Here is a 19,111-nt window from a genome sequence, read left to right on the forward strand (position 1 = left end):
CTGCAGCTTGAGGTGCGGATGACGTAATGCCCGTCTCGCTCCGGAGCACGTCCCCCGGGCCCTCAGCTGCCGTCAGCTCGGCGACAGAAGAGGAGCCTTGGAAGGCTAGAGCTGGCTGGCTGGCTGGCTGGCCGCTGGAGCCCTGGAGATGCATGTGGGATGCCTTAGCTCAGAGGAGAGAGCTTGCTTCCTTGCTTGCACCTTGCTTATTTCCGCATAAATCGCTTTCTAACACTTTGTCGCATCCGCCCCTCGAGCCCCAGCCAAATCTGCACGGCACCGCGGCACCTACGCCTACCTTGACGCAACTTAGCTTGAGTTTCTGAGACCTCGCCCTCCCGCAACGTCACGAGCTCAACTTCTTCCCTTACCTCGCCGCGTGCTCCCGCTCCTCTCCACCACGAACCAGTTCGCACCAAGTTCCAAAACCATCCAGAGCCGCCCGAGATCATGTGCTTCCATCACTCTCTGCCGTCCCTTCATCAGCTGTAGAGCGTGGGGGTCAGAAGACGCTGTCGGCTGCCAGCCTCGTAACATCGTGCACTCATCGCCTTACCTCATTCGCCTCGGCTTCTCCAACGACCTTGGTCAAACCTCTTGCCTAGCTCGAGCTTTCATCCTTCCATAATACTCCAAAACCTAGGGTCGGTTCCACGTACTCCTGCTATTGTCTTTGGACCTCTTGTCCAAGGCACAAACTACGAACAAGCTGGCTCCTTTCGGGCGATTTGGTCCGCCGCGTCCGCATCCTCATCACCGCACGAGTCTCCTCCGATATCTTTTCCCACGAAGCGTACGAGACCGATACCGCGAGCGCGTTCTCAACTTTCGTCTTGATACCCTTCCGCAGCTTAAACACCGATTCCAGTCTAGCATTTACCGATACATCCTTGAACGTCAGCGCAAGCGAAACGAGAAGTCGAGACTCGTCGACGTCTTTGCGCGGCACAGTCGCCGGCTGCTCCTAGGTCCGCCCTCGGTCAGGCCGAAGCGGCATGCGAGGGATCGAGGAGGCACTATAAGCAAGACGATGCCCACCTTCTCAGACTACACGACGACCTACGGCGGAGGCGGGGGCGGAGGCGCAGGAGGCGCCAGTAATGGCTATGGATATGGCTCGGCAGAGGATCCGCCCACCCCAGGCGAGAGAGGGTTTCGGCGGAAGTGGCTGGCTGCGAAGGCAGGGAGCATGTACCGGGCCGCTGCGGTAGGAGTCAACGAGATCAGGGAAGGCTATGCGCAGACGCGGGCAAGGCCTTTGGAGCCGGGTGAGGGTATGCCGAGGACCACGATTCCGGGATCGTTCCCTGACGTCGCCATCACTGTTCAGGGAGACGACCAGATGGTCATCTTTCCATCGTACGCAAAGCGGCATGTCAAGCAAGATTGGACGGCGGCATATCAGCAGCACGCCGAAGAAGAGCCTGGCAGCGCTAGGGACCAAGAGTTTTGGAGGAAAGAGTGGGAGCGTAATGAAGACGAGAAAGCCATCGTAGATATCGACGTGAGGGGATGGGTGTACTCTCCTCATAAAGGGCCAATCACTCGGCGCAACCGCATTCTCATCGGCCTCGCACGCCAGCTCAGCGGCATCCCAGCCCCCAGACAGGATGCGCCTGCGCCCGATAACCTCTCTGCGTTACATCAATCACACGAGGAACGGCGAGAGCAGGAAAAGATTGCGAAAGAAGCAGCAGAAATCGAGAAGAGAGGCCAAGAAGAACGGCGTGTGGCGTATCAAGGTGGTTTTAGCGAAGCGCCAAAGGAAGGATCCGACGACGATGCGAATAGCATATACCGAGCGAGATCCAGGTCACGAAGCGGCACGCACACGCCGATGACAGCTCCCGGGTCTCCCAAATTGGCACCGACTAGGACAAACACTACGGGCAATGATTTGACAGATGCCGAGCTGTCTGTTGCGAATGCCAACCTCATGGCTAGGATAGCGCCGTTCATGACTACACCTCTAGTCCAGCTGCCCATCACTGTCTTCTTCTACAACGACGAGAAATCGGCGTCACGGACTGTGCAGACTAACGACGCGGGCCACTTCATCCTCCGCGCCGCTTTGGAATTTGTCCCTACGCACATCCGCGTCCTCGCTAACGAGGACTTGTCGGCGACCCAGGAAGTCAAGATCATCGAACCGAAGGGTGTCAGCTTGATCAGTGACATTGACGACACGATTAAGCGCTCCAACATTTCGGGTGGCGCAAAGGAGATCTTCCGCAATACTTTTGTCCGCGAGCTCAAGGACTTGACGGTGGAAGGTGTTCGGGAATGGTACAACGAGTTACACTCAATGGGGGTCAGCATGCACTACTGTTCGAACAGCCCCTGGCAACTGTTCCCGGTGCTGGCCAGTTACTTCATGATAGCCGGCTTGCCGCCTGGTTCGCTTCATCTGAAGCAATACAGTGGCATGCTTCAGGGTATCTTTGAGCCAGTTGCGGAAAGGAAGAAGAGTACCCTTACCAGGCTCATGCACGACTTCCCCGAACGCAGGTTTCTCCTAGTTGGTGACAGCGGAGAGGCAGATCTGGAAGTCTACACAGAGCTTGTGGAAGCCCACCCAGGACGCATCATCGCCATCTTTATCCGCGATGTCACAACGCCGGAGCAAGCCGGGTACTTTGATACATCTTTCGAGAGCAGCAGCGCACGTCAGAGGGGCTCAATATCAAAGGCCACGGACCACAGTGATGCTCCAACAAATCGTCCGGGGCTTCCTCCACGCGGCGAGGCAAAGACGGTCGGGCCTGTCATGGGCGATCTGATCGACTTTTCCGACGAACCTGAAGAGACCACGCTGAACGACGCCGCTGCCCTGGCCCAGATCCAGGCCAGACCGAAGCCGCATTCAAGCACCACCGATACCGCCATTAGCCGAAAGCCCCCTCCACCACGACCTAACAAGCCTGCTGCGCTGCGCGGCGCTCCGTCTGATACCAATGTGCCCACAATCAAGGTCAACAGCATGGGTGCTACGCCTCCCCCTATGCCGAGCGGTCGCAAGCCGTCTACGGACCGGAGCAATCCTCATCCTCTATCGCAAATGCACAATTCATCGCAGCAGACAATCGGAAGTAACAGGAGCCTACCGAGCACGGCCAAGATACCAGCCTCTACGTCACAAAACGACACGAGTAAGACGAGCAAAGTTGCACCGGCGCCTCCACCGCCTCGGCGTGTGGGGACCGCCTCCAGCTCCCGTAGTCTGAGCCCTCGGAGCCTCGACAGCCGGCGGAGACTATCGGCTAACGGAGACGTCGACTTCGAAGCGCTGCCACCGCCCTCTGCGGGTTCCCGGCCACAGCAGGTTCAGCCGCCGCCATTTGTGAGGGCGCAGACGGCCAGTCTTAGGTCCGGATCCACATCTCCGACGTACGGCAGTCCAAACCTGGGGCCGACGGCAGCGGCACCAAATAGGAAGCACGAGCTGTGGATGCGTCGGCTGCAGCGAGCCCAGGAGATTTTGGAGTCGCACGGTGTGGCGCTGTATACCTGGCGAAGGGGCGACGATGTAGTGGCCGAAGCTGTGGGGATGGTGAAAGAGGAGCTGAAGAGGGTTGGCCTCAACGGGGAGAAGGATGCGAAGACGGAAGGGAAGAGGTTTGAGAGGCAGATTCGGAGGGAGCAGTCACAGCAACAGCAGCATCAGCAACAACGGCCTCAACAGCAGAGCGGGTATCAGCAAGGGTCATATCAACAAAGGAGGTGATCTTTAGAGATTCCGCGGACGGCATCGGAATAACTGGAAGAGGAGGCGTGATTGGGGGAAAGTGGCAAGCCGAAAGGATGGGGAATGGGGAAACGGAATAATAAAGGCGCTGGGAGGGTGGTTGATTCAAGTAAATAATTTTTACAATCAAGTCTGAAATCCTTTCGAACCACGCGATGTCATGTTCCGAGGCGTTCGGCATGGTGATCAGCAGATTCATGCCCGTAGTCCTTCTAAGCATGATGATGGGCAAGGAGGCATGATGTAAGGGAGGCACGGACTGGCGAGAAGACTGTTAATGTGTCACGAGTTATAGCACACAGCAATGGGCATACGGAGTATAGTAAAAGTGGCTTAATATATTAAAATAGAAATAAACAAAAAGAAAAGGTCTATATATATAATATCTAAGATAGATACGTAATTTAGTACGTAACGGGTACTTTATAAAATATAATTACTATCCTTATTACGTAATATACCCCCTAATTACTATTACTAGGGAGCTATTATACCTAAAATAGAACCTTTAAATACCCTTATAAAAGCCCGATTTAGTTAAATATAAATAAAAAAAAATATAAAAAATACGTATTTTTTAAACTACGTTTATTATAAATATATCCTTTTATTTAAAATAAATAAAATCCTAACTTAGAATAGTACGTATTTTATTATTTTTAATATATAAATTACTAAGGGCGAGGCTACTTAACTACTTTATATATATTTAAATTCTTATAGTATTACCTAGCTATTATTTTTCTTTCTCTTTTTAACTTTTTTATAATTATTATAAATACCCCCGTTTATTATATACGCGCACCTATATTATTAAATTATTTACTAATTTTATTTTAAATATAAATATCTAATATATTTAAAAATAATAATAAGTTTTATATAATTTCTATAATACTTTTTATATACGTATTATATAGTTTATTAAGAGTTTAAATAAGTAATAATATTAATAATCCCCTCTAAGTTATTACCCCCCCCTATAACCTCTTATTTACTTATTAAAGCCTAGTTACTAAGCTCTCTCTCCCTAGTTAAGAGGATATTAAAACTATTAATAAAAACGCTAAGAACTTTATTAAGTTTAAAGCTCTTATTAATAATTATAATAAGGGTAATAATAAAATAAATAGTAATAATAAAAGCTTTAAAAAGCTTTTACCTATCCCCCCCTCAAAATTTAAAAATAAAAATAAGACTAGTTTAGATAACGAGCCTTTTAAAAAAAGTATATTATATATTATAATTTTAAGAGTTCGTATTTAATAATATTTTAAAATTTAAAAAACGTAAAGCTAACTTTTTTTAAAAAAATAGTAAGAAATAAAAAAGAACGTTAAGAAGTTAAAATACCCCCTATAATAAGTATAGTTCTTTTTATTATTCTAAACTTAATTAATATATATTTAGTCCTTAAAAAGCTTAAAAGAGCGGCTCTTAAAAAATAGTTAATATAATATATACCTTACTTTTAAATAGCCCTCTAGTTTACTAACTTTAATAATAATAAACGTTATTTTATAAAAAGTAATAGCCGGTATACGTACTATTTTAATAGTTATTTAACTAAAGGGTATATTAATATACCGGTTATTATATAACTAATAACTTAAGCTTTTACCGAGGCTATTATAAATAATACTCCCTCTATTATAAATATATTATCCTTTTTTATTATTAAAAAGCGTACTCCTAATTATAATTTTAATAAAAAATCGGTAAGCTCTATACTATTATTTACTATATAAAAAATAATAAAAAAATATATGAGAACTATATTAGGTTTTATATAAAAGACTTCCGCCCCGTACCCCCCCTGCCCCTTCCCCTAAGTATACTTATATTATTAATTATACTTATCGTAGTTATTTATAACTAACCTCTTATTATACTACCCGCTCCTATACCCTAAGTTATTAACTTAATAATCGTTTTACCCCTTATTACTCTTAGTTTTATAAACTTCGAAATATATAAAGCGCGGTTCTTAGTACATATACCTACCCTTTTTATTAATAATACTATAATCTTAATAATTATATACTTTATAAATTAAGAGTTTAAATAATAAATATAAGCCCGGGTCTTATTTTTATATATATATACCCTATAAAGTAAGGTTATTTTAAAAGTTTAGGCTTTCGGGTTAAAAAAAGTTTTATTTTATTTATTTTAAGCCTCCGGGCCGCACTCTAAGTTCTATTTATTATTTATTTTTAAGTATTAAGTTTTTCTAAGTATAGCCTAAATTAATTATTTTTAACTATTTTAACTATTTATAATAACTTTTTATATATTATAAAAGTTAAAAAGTATATAAAAATATTCGAACTTAGCTCGTAAAAGGTTTTTAATAAGTCTATTTATTAATATATTTTCTATTAATATATAAGTAACCTCGAAACTATTTTTAATATACTCTTATTTTAGCTATATATTTTATATATTAATATAGTAAAATTAAATAACTATTTTTTCCCCTTTTCTTATAACGAGTCGAATCGTTTACTAATTATTGTAGTTAACTAACTATATTTTTCCTAGGTTAAGAATAATATTTTTAAAAAAGCGTTTTAGAGCTATAGTCTCTTTTATAGTTTTCTCGAAATAAAAAAGCTTAGCTTTAATAATTAACGTTATAACTATTACTTAGTATATTAATTTCTATTAAATTAGGCTATTAAAAAAGAACATTATATATCTTTAAAATAATCGTCGTATTACTTCGTTATTTATAAAACTAATATCTCTAGTTAGAAATAATAATTACGTACTTAGTATATTATTATAATAGAGCGTAAAATATTTTATTATATAAAAATATCGAATATAATAATTAATTATTTTAATATAAATTATACTTAAGTTAGTTAAGAACTATAATAATTATAAATAAATAAAAGCGATATCTAGTCTAATTATAATAACTATATAAAATATATTTCTAACCTTTTCTTAGTAGCTTTTTATTTCCTCTTTTATTACTTACCCCTCGTTTAGTTTAAACTTATTTTAAAAAAGGGGGGTTATTAAATATAATAAATTTATAAAGTTAAAGCGCTTAATAACTCGCTTAATATATATATTATAAATAAAGTAAACTTTATAAATAGTACGGTTTTATAAAATTTATATTCTAAAAAAGTAATTAATTAGTCTATTCTTTTTAAGGTTAATATATTCTTTTATATTATTAATAATCCCCTAAGCTACCTCTCGGTCGTTTTAATAGTATAGAATAATAAAGTTATTAATATAAAATATTAGTATTACTTTTTTATTTATAGTTTAGTAAATATAGATCTTTTTATAGCTATATATTATATTTATATTATAAAATATAGAGGTAAAAGTTTAGAACTAGAGAATTAGTAAGTCTTAGAAGCTATATAAAGCGTATTAGAGTTTATTTATTTTATTAATAACTTTATATCCCTCTAAGAGTTTAATAATTACTAGTTTCTTATTTTTAAAAAGTATATTAAGGAATATATTAATAATATTATATTAGTTAGCCTTAAGGTTAAATTAAGTAGTTATTATTATTATAAACTTAAAAGCCTTTATAATAAGTATTAAAGCGTACGTATTTTATAAGAAGTTAAGTAGTTATATATTCCCCCTTATATATATATATACTTTTACTTCGTAAACCTCGTTATTAGCATCGTACTTATAAATATATACCTATTTTAATAAAAATAGGATCCCTTATTTAGGATTATAATTAACTTCTTCTTATATACTAATATCCCTTAGCTTTTTTATTTCTATATTTATAGTATCCCTAAGTAGCTTTTAAAATTACTATAAGAGATATTTAATATTACTAAACTTTTTTAATAAGCTTTAAAAGTTAATTTTAATAAGTTATAGTTTCTAAACTCTTTTAGAGCGCTCTAAATAGGTCTTATAAACTACTCTTTTTATTACTTAATAGAGTATTATATATTTTATACTACTTTTTTTTATAACTTTTTATTAATTAAGTATAAAAATAAAAAAAAAGTAGTCTTAGTAGTAGTTATAATAATCGCTATTTTTTATATTTAAATATAAGAGTGTTATAAAAATATTATTATTAAAGTGTTATAAAAGTCTGCGGGCCCGGTTTAAATATTTAGGACTTAATAGAGCTTTATTTAGTACTTAATAAAGTAGTTTTTATAAGCTCTATTCTTATATAGTAATAAAGGTTTATTATAAGGGTTCCTTATTAATATTAACTTTAGTATTAAGAATTACTTCTTTATAATTAGTACCTCGTTTATTACGTACTCTAACGTTTTACTAAAAGTTATTAAGAATTAAAAACTTAAGAACTTTTATAATATATATAAGTATTTATAGAGAGGATTATAAACTACGTAAAGCTATTTATAACTTAGTTATTATATCCCCTTCCTTACCCCTACCCCTAAGCTTATATAAGGGGGTTATTTTAGGGGTTAGTAATAATAATAAAACTATATTAGCCTTTTTAGCCTTATTAACTATACCCTAAAATACGTTTATCGGTTACTTAGTATTTTAAATAATTAAAAATCTAATAATAATACTATTTTTAATTATAAAGTTATTTTAAGTATTAGTATTTCTAAAGTCTAGATCTACTTCCCCGAGTACTTAAACTAACTTATTATTAATATTAAAGAGTTTTTATATTTCTTAAATTATTAAATTTATTTACTTACTTATAATAGCTTATTTTTCGTATACGGGATTATAAAAGACTTTTTTATTAAACCTAATATTTTTTATAATAAATACTTACTTAAATATAAGTACTTAAACTCTATATAAGTTATACGTTTTTAGTATATATTTAATTAGGTATTTTATATACCCATAGGGAAGTACTTTAAACTCTTTTTAATATATACCCCTTTTATAATCCCTATAAAAAGGGTATACTTAGTAACTATATATATAAAGACTACCGAGGTACGGGGTTACTAATTTAAAATCCTATACTTAGTAACCTGTCTATTACTAATATTAATACTGCTTTTACTAATTAATTTCTATTATAATAAACAAATCTCTTTTATTAACCTCTCGTAAGGTAATATTATAAATAAAAATTATTATTAATACTATTTTATTTTATAAATTCGTAAAGAGGTTTATAAAAAGGCGCATCTTATAAGCTTTAATAATTATAAATTAACCTACTCTTTTTACGTTACCTACGGGTTCTTTTATATATAAAAATAAAAGTTCTATTCTAATTCCTAACTTACTATACTACGTTTTATATATATATCTAACGTTTATAATTAAGAGGGCGGTCTTATTATTACTTTTAAAAAAGTATATTAAAGTCCTTTTTTAATAACGAATTACTACTTCGAGGCTCTATAGTATAAAAAGCACTTCCTCCTTTATTTTAATCCTTAAAAAGAACCCCCTAAACTACTTATTATATTCGTTAAAAACTATAAATATATATTATTATTTACTAAGAAATAGTTCAAAATAAAAAAGATCTTAATATATATAGTACTATAGTTATAAAGCTCTTCTTAAGGGTAATCCTCTTAAGACTACTATTTTAATATTAAATAATATATATACTTTATACTTAACTTATAATAGAAGTTTAATATACACACCTTAAGTCTTATATAATAATTAATAAAGAGTATTAGGTCTAAAATAATTTATTTTAAAATATTAAAGGAGCGCGCTATTAAACTTTTTACCGGTATATTAATATAAATAACAGAATTTTTTATAGCTAATTAATAATATAATATTAGCTAGGCTTTATAAAATACGTTCGAGGTTTATAAAAAAAGAATAGGATTAAAGGAGTTTATATTTAAAAAAGACTAGATTATTCTTTTAAATAAGCTACTTTTTAATAATACTCTTATAAAATATTCCTTATTATAAAATATAATTTAAACTATAGTATTAAAGTACGCTTCTATTTAATAAAATTTTTAAAACTATATTAATATAGAATCCCTTAATATAAATAACGTTCTAAAGTTTTAAATTATAAATTCTTTTCTCCTTAGGTCTGTTTAAAACGCCCTTTATAATATAAGTACTATATATAATAATAAGTAATATAATAGTTCCTAATTTAATATAGTTATTATTACTTAATAATATATAACTCTTAAGTTTAAATAAGCTCTTATTATTAACTAAATATATTATTTTATAACTATTTATTACTATATTTTAAAAAAAGGGATAAGTACTACTTATAGGGGTATTAAAAATTACGTTTATTTTTAAATCCTAACTTTTTATAAATATAGTAATTATATAGCCCTCGTTTTAGTTTATTAATAAGCTTGCTATAGGTTAATTAGAAGATTTTTTTAAAAACCTAGGTTTCTTAAGGGTTCTATCGTTCCTTAGCTAACTAGCTTTCTTAAGCTTACTATAAAGTAATTTCTATTTACTTAATTTAATAATAATAAGGATTTTTTTTATATAGCTTTTTAATATTCGTATTAATAACTTATTAATATTTCGGTTTATAAATACTTATTTTAATTTTTAATATACTAAAGGGCACTATAAGTATATATAATTATAAAAGTATATAATATTACCCTTATTATTTACGTCGTTAATTAAGTTAGAGCGTTTAGTAAAAATAGGATAAGCCCCTCTTTAACTTAAAAACTATTTAGTATATATATCCTAGGTTACTAAGCTAAATATATACGTAATTTCCTCGAGGGTTTTAATATACGTTCTAAAAGCTATTAATTTACTAAAGATTTTATATATATATTAGCCCTATATAGGGTTAAGTCTAGACTTAACTATAATTAAGAAGTTAAGTATAGTAATTTCTTTACTAATTTCTAAAATATTATACGTTTTAACTTAAAAATAAGTAAATTATTACTCCTTATACTAATATTAAAAATTAATTCTAGTCCTCGTTTTATTAAGGGCTTATTAATATTCTTTTTAAACCGCATTCTTAACTACTATTTTAAAAAGTATAAATTTTTATTTTAAATTTTTAATAATTTATTATATACTAAACTTAGCGCCGTTTTTAATAACTTTTTAAAATACGTATTTATAAAAAGTAATATTAATTAATTTTACTAACTACTAAGCGAGGAGTTTAATATATATATTAATAATATTACGTTTTTAAATTTTAAATTATTTATATTTAGCTTCGATTTCTTATTATTTTTAAATACTCTCGAGTATATAAATCCTCTTTATAGGTATAATATAAGGATAGATTTATTTATATAAAATAAGTAATATAGCTAGTTTTATAAAAAGAAACTTAGCTTAGTTTTATAAATTATTTATATTTAAAAAAGTCGAAGGGGTTATATTAAAAATTATATTTAAAAGCTCTTAGTATAGGATTTCTTAGTTTTTTTAGTTATTTTTAAACGCTTTATAATATATTTAATAAGCTTATAATTCTTCTTTATTACGGGTTATAACTAATTATTTAAATTTAAAAAGTAAAATAAGCGCTATAAAAGGGTCGAGGAGTATATTAGAATTTAAAGCGTTTAAATTAATATATTTCTAAACCCTAATACCCTTACTTATAGTACGAAGTATATTAAACTATTTAATCTAATTATTTTAGCTAGTTAATTTAGCTTAGGTTAAAATAAATATAAATATATTTATTATTTTAAAAAAATTATAAAAATCGTATTAATAAGTACGTTATTATAATATAAAGTCTTAATTAAGAGCTAAGCTTATAACTATTACGAGTTATAGTATATAATAATAAGTATATAGAGTATAATAAAAATAGCTTAATATATTAAAATAGAAATAGATAAAAAGAAAAGGTCTATATATACAATATCTAAGATAAATACGTAATTTAGTACGTAACGGGCACTTCGTAAGATGCGGTTACTATCCTTGTTACGTGACATAATGGGAGGTGTCAAGAGGAACGCATGGCATGTGTGGCACCGCCACATAGTCTTCTTCTCACGAGGTTAACAAGAAGCGAACGCAAAAAATTCGGATACCTATGCCAAGCTATGGGAAGGATCATGCATAGGATAGAGAGAGGTGGGATGTGAGCCCACCAGAGGTAGTTTGAAGAATATTATGGTTGTGCTTCAGAGTTGCTGCACGTCCCTCTTCCTCTTTTCGAGGTAGATGACGGGACATAGTATTTATTACATCCCACGAGTCCCGGAGTCCGAGGCTGCCTTACTCAGCTGAGTTGACAGCAGGAATCCAGGCATGGCTGGTGAATGAGTTGTCTTGAGCTGCTTTTCTTGGGGGTGTATCCCTGGGCTAGATGGGTAGTCTCGGACGCGATGGAGGTCCGTGTGGGATAGGAGTCTTGCATTAAGAAGATCAGACGTCGTTTAGATTGGGGACTACTGCCGGGACTTTGTGCCATGGTGTTGGGACTAATAGGGGCCGAGACTGATTGGTGGGTTTGGTATAAGCTTTTTTTGCGTTGATTGTCCACGACTTTCATCCCGTTCCTCTGGAACGATACCTTGAAGAACTAGAAGGCCTCTCTCTCACAGGCTTGTACATCTGCTCTGGAGTCCTGGACTGGGTCCTTACTTCTTCTATCTGACTTGTCAGAAGAGAGCTTAATGCGCACGGGTTTCAGACGACTGGGGTCGTGTACCTTACGTGAAGCGCGCCAACGTTCTTGGATAGATTTTCTATTCTTGCGAGGAACGTGCTTTCTTGGGGGATTGAAGCGCATTGTGATCGTTGCGCGCGGGTTCGGGTTCACGGGACAGTCGGGCGCCCAACCCAAAGATTTGTGTTGATTGAACTCTGAGTGAGAGATTCGGGAGGATAGGGATTCATTGGCATTGAGAATGGGTAGTCGAAAGACAAGAAACAAATAGTACTTTTTGGATATAAAGATGATAGAGTTCGCCCGTCCTTTGGGCTTTTGAATTTGGTTCATCAGCAACAGCTTCCAAGAGCTTTCCCCAATAAGATCACAAAGAACTCTTTTTCGTTTCGTTTTATATCTTTTTGCTTGAACGACTGGGTCGTCTCATATGACAGCTGGTTCTATCAACATACCAAGAATATCCCATATAGTAGAGCCAAGACTCTTCATCAAGTTCATCCCAACCGTTTTATTGTCATAGCCAAGACGCTATCATCCACTTTCCCCCTCATCACGACCATCTCATCTCAAAGGGCACAGCCCACTTTACGAGCTAGCCCATACAATGTACATCCGAAACAACCTCCTTGTCTTGGCCCTCTGCCTCTCTACCCTCGGCCTAGCCTCGCCCACCACCAGCTCAAAGAGCGGTTCCAAGACATCGCACAAGGGGAGCGGTGGTTCCTCCAAGGGCTCGAAAGCGCACTCTAGCGTCCCGGCTCATGCGCCAAAGGGCACTCCGGCGCCAGGTTCCGGATCCGGATCCGCAGCCAGTGGCGGCGGTGGTGGTTCCGCAGCAGGCAACGGAACGACCTCCGGCGGCGCCAACACGGAGCTGCAGACGACGTTCCCAACGGCCAAGGGGTCGCAGAATATTGCTGCCGTCAAGACCATTGCTGCGGGCCAGTCGTTTGACGGCGGGATGGTGATGTGGGATCGGAGTCCGAGTACCTGCAAGGGCCAGACTGAGGGCGGGAACAAGGACGCGGTGTTTATTCTCGAGGAAGGGGCTACGATTAGCAATGTGATTATTGGGCCTAACAATGGTGAGGGGATTCATTGTTTGGGGAGTTGTACCATCAACAACGTGTAAGTCAAAACCTCACTGCCCGCCTCCTTTGAACTAGATGTTCTTTCCTCAAGTTCAGCCACTGACATTTTCTATGACAGCTGGTTCCAAAAAGTCTGCGAAGACGCCATCACGTTCCGCCAAACCTCGGGCACATCCTACGTCAACGGCGGCGGCGCCCAAGACGCGGCCGACAAGGTCCTCCAGCACGACGGCGGCGGGACCGTCGCCGTGAAGAACTACTTTTGCAAGAACTGCAGCAAAATGTACCGCAGCTGCGGAAACTGCAAGACGCAGGTGGCGCGGCACTCGACCTTTGACAATATCCGGCTCGACGGCGGGAAAGTGCTCAGCGGTGTCAATGGGAACTTGGGGGATGGGACGATTGTGAGGGACTCGTGCGTGCTGGGCGGCGCGCAGGTGTGCGAGAACTTTGAGGGGAATAGTAGTGGTGCGGAGCCCAAGTTGGTCTCGAGCGGGCCGGATGGGAAGTTGTGTGTTGCTACGAATGTTAAGACGAGTGGGTGTTGAGGGGGTTATTGGTGGTGGAATTCGGAGAGTCTCGGTGAGATTTGGTGGTTTTGTTTGGAGGAGTGGCGGGTTCCATTGTCTATACTTTGAAGCAGTACATATGATTTAGAAATGGCTTGGGGTAGGAGTTAACCTAGAGTTGAGCCAATCTCTAAGCTGAAGTTGTAAATACATCCACCGTGCCACGAGGTCTACTCACGGTCCAGACGAAATTGTCAACGCATACGAGGGCGTCTAGCATCTATTTTCTGGCGTGGTCTTTGCCTTCTCTCCGTTTGATATCACTCAAGTTCTGTAGCTCTTCCACCTTGGCTTAATCCGATACTTGGATGTTCATCCCTTCTACATCTACACATTGCTACGTAAGTTGTCACTCTGCTTAACAGCATATGTGACAACAAGATTTGATACCCCTTCTTGAGTTTCCAATTCCTCAAGACATCAGACCCTCATCCTCGCGGTATTTGACTCTATCAGACCGCGGGGTTCGTGACCAGGATATCCCCTCCGTCCGACATTCGAGAGTCCCGCCAAACTAATTGACAAGCCCCGCCCTTCTTATCCCCACCGCATCCACAACGAGGGCTTTCAGATTCACTCTTCCCACAGGAAATCCGCACTCCATAATCATAATTCTGAAGCGCCGCTTCCACATCCAATGAGCGTATCAGTTCACTCTCACTGGTCTATTAGTCTAGTTGGTTAGGACGTCGGATTCTGATGATAGCTTCGCTTCAAAAGACTTCCGTAAGCCCAGGTTCGAATCCTGGATGGACCTTCGTTTACTTTTACCGTTGCGCCATGTGGTGCTCGACCTACGAACGTGAACACGTCGCCGTGAACTTTTGCTGGGATTGACTTGCAACATCTTGGTGCACGTTTTGCTTGAAACATCAGTCGCTCTTGATTGCGTGTACCGATATTGACAAGTAGTGCAGCCAAGGACCAAAGGAATCTTGGTAAGCCCTTGTGTTTGGAACAGAAGAGTTGTTTGCTTTGAATTATGTTTATATACATATGACTTTTGATTAAGGCCTGTCACAGAGAGATAATATGCACGCGGTGCTGAAACGGCGACGTCGAGTTTAACTTGATATATGGGGCATATTGCTAGGATGCACCAACCTCTGTGGCTAAATTACTCTATCTTGGCACCGCGTATCCCCTATGTTTTGTTTGATAGAGACTTGAAAGCTAGAAGACTGAAAGAAGAAAACGCCATCATGTTCGTCACTGTCAAAAATTCCAAACTGAGTGCACTCGTGCTTCACATAGGTTTAAGAATCGGGCCTGCCGTTAAGGAATACGGGGAAAGCAGGGGAACATCAGGCAATGCTACCGCGGGAGAACTTTTCTCGAAGCCCGCCATGGCCTGATTGCCCAATGTGGCTGAAAGGACCGGGCTTCCAGGGAGATCGGACCGGGGGTGAAGGGGGGCTGTCGGCTGTCCGCCGTTTGCCGAGCGCGGCATTGTGGGGAGCATGGACGGGGTTCATCTCGTATCGTCAGGGGCCCAGGGAATCATTGTATACAAAAGCGACACTCCAATAATAGGGATCATGTGGATATTCATAGGCAATGAATAAGATGTGATGAAGTCCCCTCGGTTCACGGTCTGGAGGGGATGTCTTGACAGCGCTTGCGCGAAAGACCGAAGCACGAATTCGTTGTTCGCTTGCCTTTGAGCAGCTTTCTATCGTTCAACATGTACCCTCACTCGTTCTTGGGCCTTTTGACTTCGTGCCTTTCACTCTGCTCTGTCGCCCATGCAGTCCCAACCGAACGACGCCAGGCCAACGACACCTCTGCCGACGTTCAGACCTACTTCAACTTAGATGGCGCAGCGCATGGCGATAAGGTCAAGACTCTCATCGCCGATGGCTACCGCATGATATCATTGAGCAACTATGGCACAGCGCCGGACGCACAGTATGCCGCCGTCTGGATTCGGCGGGACGGAAATCCTTTCGAAACAATCTACGGTGCAGACGAGGCCACTTATGACGACTGGTTCGACTCGTGGAAGTCCAAGGGCTATGTACCGACACACATCTCTGTCACGGGACCGGCTGGCAGCGCCATCTACGCAGGGGTCATGGAGAAGGCCAACGTCACCAACTGGACACAACTTTGCGGTCTCAACAACCCCTATGAGTTTGACAACGCGACGAATGGTATCGACATGGTTGTGAAGGGCTTCAGCATGTACGGTACCCCCTCAGACCGCCGCTATTGCGTTCTGGGCCATGAGAACGTCGGAAATCAGATGTCTACTATCTTTTATTCATCCGGCAACTACATCGTCGACTATCCGAAGATCTATGAGTCAGAAACAGCGAAGCGCTTCTGGAGACCATCTCGCCTCTTTCTCTCAGACGACCACGTCGTCACCCCCCAGTTCGTGGACACCTCTGTTGGGAAGTGGGTAGCTTTGAACGATCTCACGGCCGAAGAGCTGTCCTCTCAGATTGAATTGCAGAAGCAGCAGGGCCTTCACCCAATCGACGTTCACGGGGGCGCTTCCAGACAGGACGTTCGCTTTGCCGTCATTTTCGCTGAGAAAGACGTTCCCGAGGCCCGGAAATGGACCGCCACCGGCTCCTTCGAGGGATTCAAGGATAACGCAGGTGCCACAACGGCCTTTGATGCCGCAATGCAGACCTGGATGAAGAAGAACGGTGTACGCCAGGCGCAACTCGCCATTGCGTCCAACGGCTCAACCATTGCCGAGCGCGGGTACACCTGGGCGGAGAACGACCGTCCCGTCGTCGAGACGAGCGACGTCTTCCTCCTCGCAAGCGTGAGCAAAATCTTTGTCCACGCGGCTATCTTCAACCTCATCGAGGCCGGGAAGCTCAACTACTCCACGGCCGCGTACCAATTACTCGGATACGACGAGCCCGCGGACGCCCGCGCAAAGGACATCACCATCGATCACCTCCTCTCACACACGTCCGGGTACAATCGCGATCGTTCCGGCGACCCGAGTTTCATGTTTCGCGAGATCGCCATCACCCTGTTCAACGGCACCCGTGCCGCGACGCTACGGGACGTCATCGAATACCAGGTCGTCCGCCCCCTCGACTTCGCCCCCGGCACGGACTATGCCTACTCCAACTACGGGACTATGCTCTTGAGCTACATCGTCAGCAACATCACGGCAACGCCCTACCTCGATTTCTTGAGAGACAAGATCCTCGGCGATCTAGACGTACGTCTGTATGAGACGGCAGCAGAGAAGCACTCTGGGGATCGCATCATTCAGGAGAGCAAGTACACGGGTTACGATCCGCGGGAACCACAGTCGTACCGTCTCGTACCGGGCCCGTATGGCGGCGACGGAGCTATCAAGGAGGAGTGCGCGGGTGCGTTCTCGCTTGCGGCGAGTGCGAGTACTGTGGCGAGGTTCATCGGCTCACACGCCGTCAGTGGCACCGGCGGCCGGGCGCCGTTTGCGGAGCGGGACGGGACGGTGGTTGGGGCGCGGACCTTTGCGTCGAGTAGGCCTGATGTTGACTGGGCTCTGACGATTAACACCCGAGAGTACATCTCTGAGGTGGAGTTTGATGACTTGAGGTATTGGAAACTACCTTTTGTGTTTGAGGACTTCGCCGTGGCGTAGACGGAGAGGAAGATAAATAGAAGTAATGTTAAATTGCAAACTTGTGAACATGAAGACTAGTGTTCATCTCGGACATGCTACTACTACGGTATCAGGCCAAAGTTTAACCCCCTTGTTAGGTACCGGTGGGGATGGCCCGTGCCTGCCTTCCATGGGCAATTCGACCAATCAGAAGCCACTATTTCAGCACAGGCCCACTAATTAGCCCAGCCTAACTTTTTTACTAATTACGAATTCTTCTTTTTATATACTACCTACCTACCTACTTATTTTATTTTTAACGAATTATTACGAATATAATATAATTAATAAGTAATATAACGAAGCACCTTACTAAGGCCGATTATTAGCAAATTCGTATACTATATATTAATATAAAATTTATATAGGTTTAAATAGTTAAATTAATTAGATTTATAAAAAACTAGGTCTATATAGCTATAAGGGCCTTATTAATAATAATTATACTACGTTCTAGTTACTTATAGGTTATAACTTTATAATAAGAGGAGGCCCTCGTTAAGTACGTTATTTTTTCTAAAAATAGCCGCCGGGCCTCTTTTTTATTATTTTTAATTATACTCTTTTTTTCTTAATTTAGTACTTATATAATATAAGTAACCCTATATTAGCTCGGGTTTTATTATTATATTACTTATTATAAGCCCCCTATATCCGAGGCTAATTAAATTAAGTATTTTACCTAAGCCTAAGAGTACTTTTACTAAATTATTAAAGATTAGTAAAAGGTCTTATAAATAGATAAAATATAAGTTATAAATAGTTATTACTATAAGTTCTATATTACTCGCTACTATAATAAGGAATAAGACTTAATATATATTATTAAGAAGTATTAATATAAGTAAAGTTAAATATTTTAAGGATATTTCTCTAAGGATTAAAAGGGACTAAGTATTTTTTAAAAAAAGGATTAGAATAGTATACGTACTAATACTTACTAAAAATATATTATACTAATTATTAATAATTAGATTTACTTCTATTAATAAATATATAGTAATAATTTTATTTTAATATAAAATGGTGCCCTAGTATATAATATAAAATTAACTTAATAAGAGCTTAATAACCGTAGCGTTTATTTAATATTCTAACTACTTTTTTTACTTAACTTTAACTTTATTAAAATATATTAAAATTAAATAAAGGATTATATATAAAAGTTTATAAGTATATAAAAAAACCCCTTATATAACGTATTATAATAATAGGTTAAAGAGGCCTAGGATACCTTTTTAAAAGACTTTTTATACTCGCTATTAAATATAATACCCGCGCGTTACTAAGTAGTAATTAATATTAACGGAATATATATTAAATACTAATTTAGCTATAGAAATTAATTAAGATCTAATAATTATTAATTATATTAGCTATTTAGCGCTAACGATCTAACTAGTACGTTAACCCTTGTCTGTGGATCGGTACCGAGCTAGGGGATTAAACTTACCCCTATAGACCAAGTACAGTGACACAGCTGTTGAGCGCTTTCAACGG

At 38.8% G+C, this 19,111-nt stretch overlaps 3 protein-coding genes across 3 annotated transcripts; all 3 read left to right on the forward strand.

Moving 5' to 3' along the window:
- Positions 1 to 26: 26 nt before the first annotated feature.
- Positions 27 to 3,987, forward strand: CTAM01_11620 (uncharacterized protein; the record flags this gene model as incomplete). The annotated part of the gene is made up of 3 exons (XM_060527631.1): positions 27 to 154; positions 793 to 3,550; positions 3,916 to 3,987. The coding sequence occupies 3 exons, from the start codon at positions 27 to 29 to the stop codon at positions 3,985 to 3,987; spliced, it is 2,958 nt and encodes a 985-aa protein (XP_060377672.1).
- An 8,946-nt stretch (positions 3,988 to 12,933) lies between these two features.
- On the forward strand, positions 12,934 to 13,968 carry CTAM01_11621 (pectate lyase A; the record flags this gene model as incomplete). The annotated part of the gene is made up of 2 exons (XM_060527632.1): positions 12,934 to 13,457; positions 13,539 to 13,968. 2 exons carry the CDS (start codon positions 12,934 to 12,936, stop codon positions 13,966 to 13,968), a joined length of 954 nt encoding a protein of 317 aa, XP_060377673.1.
- Positions 13,969 to 15,673: 1,705 nt separating this feature from the next.
- On the forward strand, positions 15,674 to 17,590 carry CTAM01_11622 (penicillin-binding protein; the record flags this gene model as incomplete). Its single annotated transcript, XM_060527633.1, has 1 exon — positions 15,674 to 17,590. The coding sequence occupies one exon, from the start codon at positions 15,674 to 15,676 to the stop codon at positions 17,588 to 17,590; it is 1,917 nt and encodes a 638-aa protein (XP_060377674.1).
- Between the last annotated feature and the right edge of the window lie 1,521 nt (positions 17,591 to 19,111).

Source organism: Colletotrichum tamarilloi (assembly GCF_030869305.1).
Source record: "Colletotrichum tamarilloi strain Tom-12 chromosome Unknown Scaffold_65.1, whole genome shotgun sequence".
NCBI lineage: Eukaryota > Fungi > Ascomycota > Sordariomycetes > Glomerellales > Glomerellaceae > Colletotrichum > Colletotrichum tamarilloi.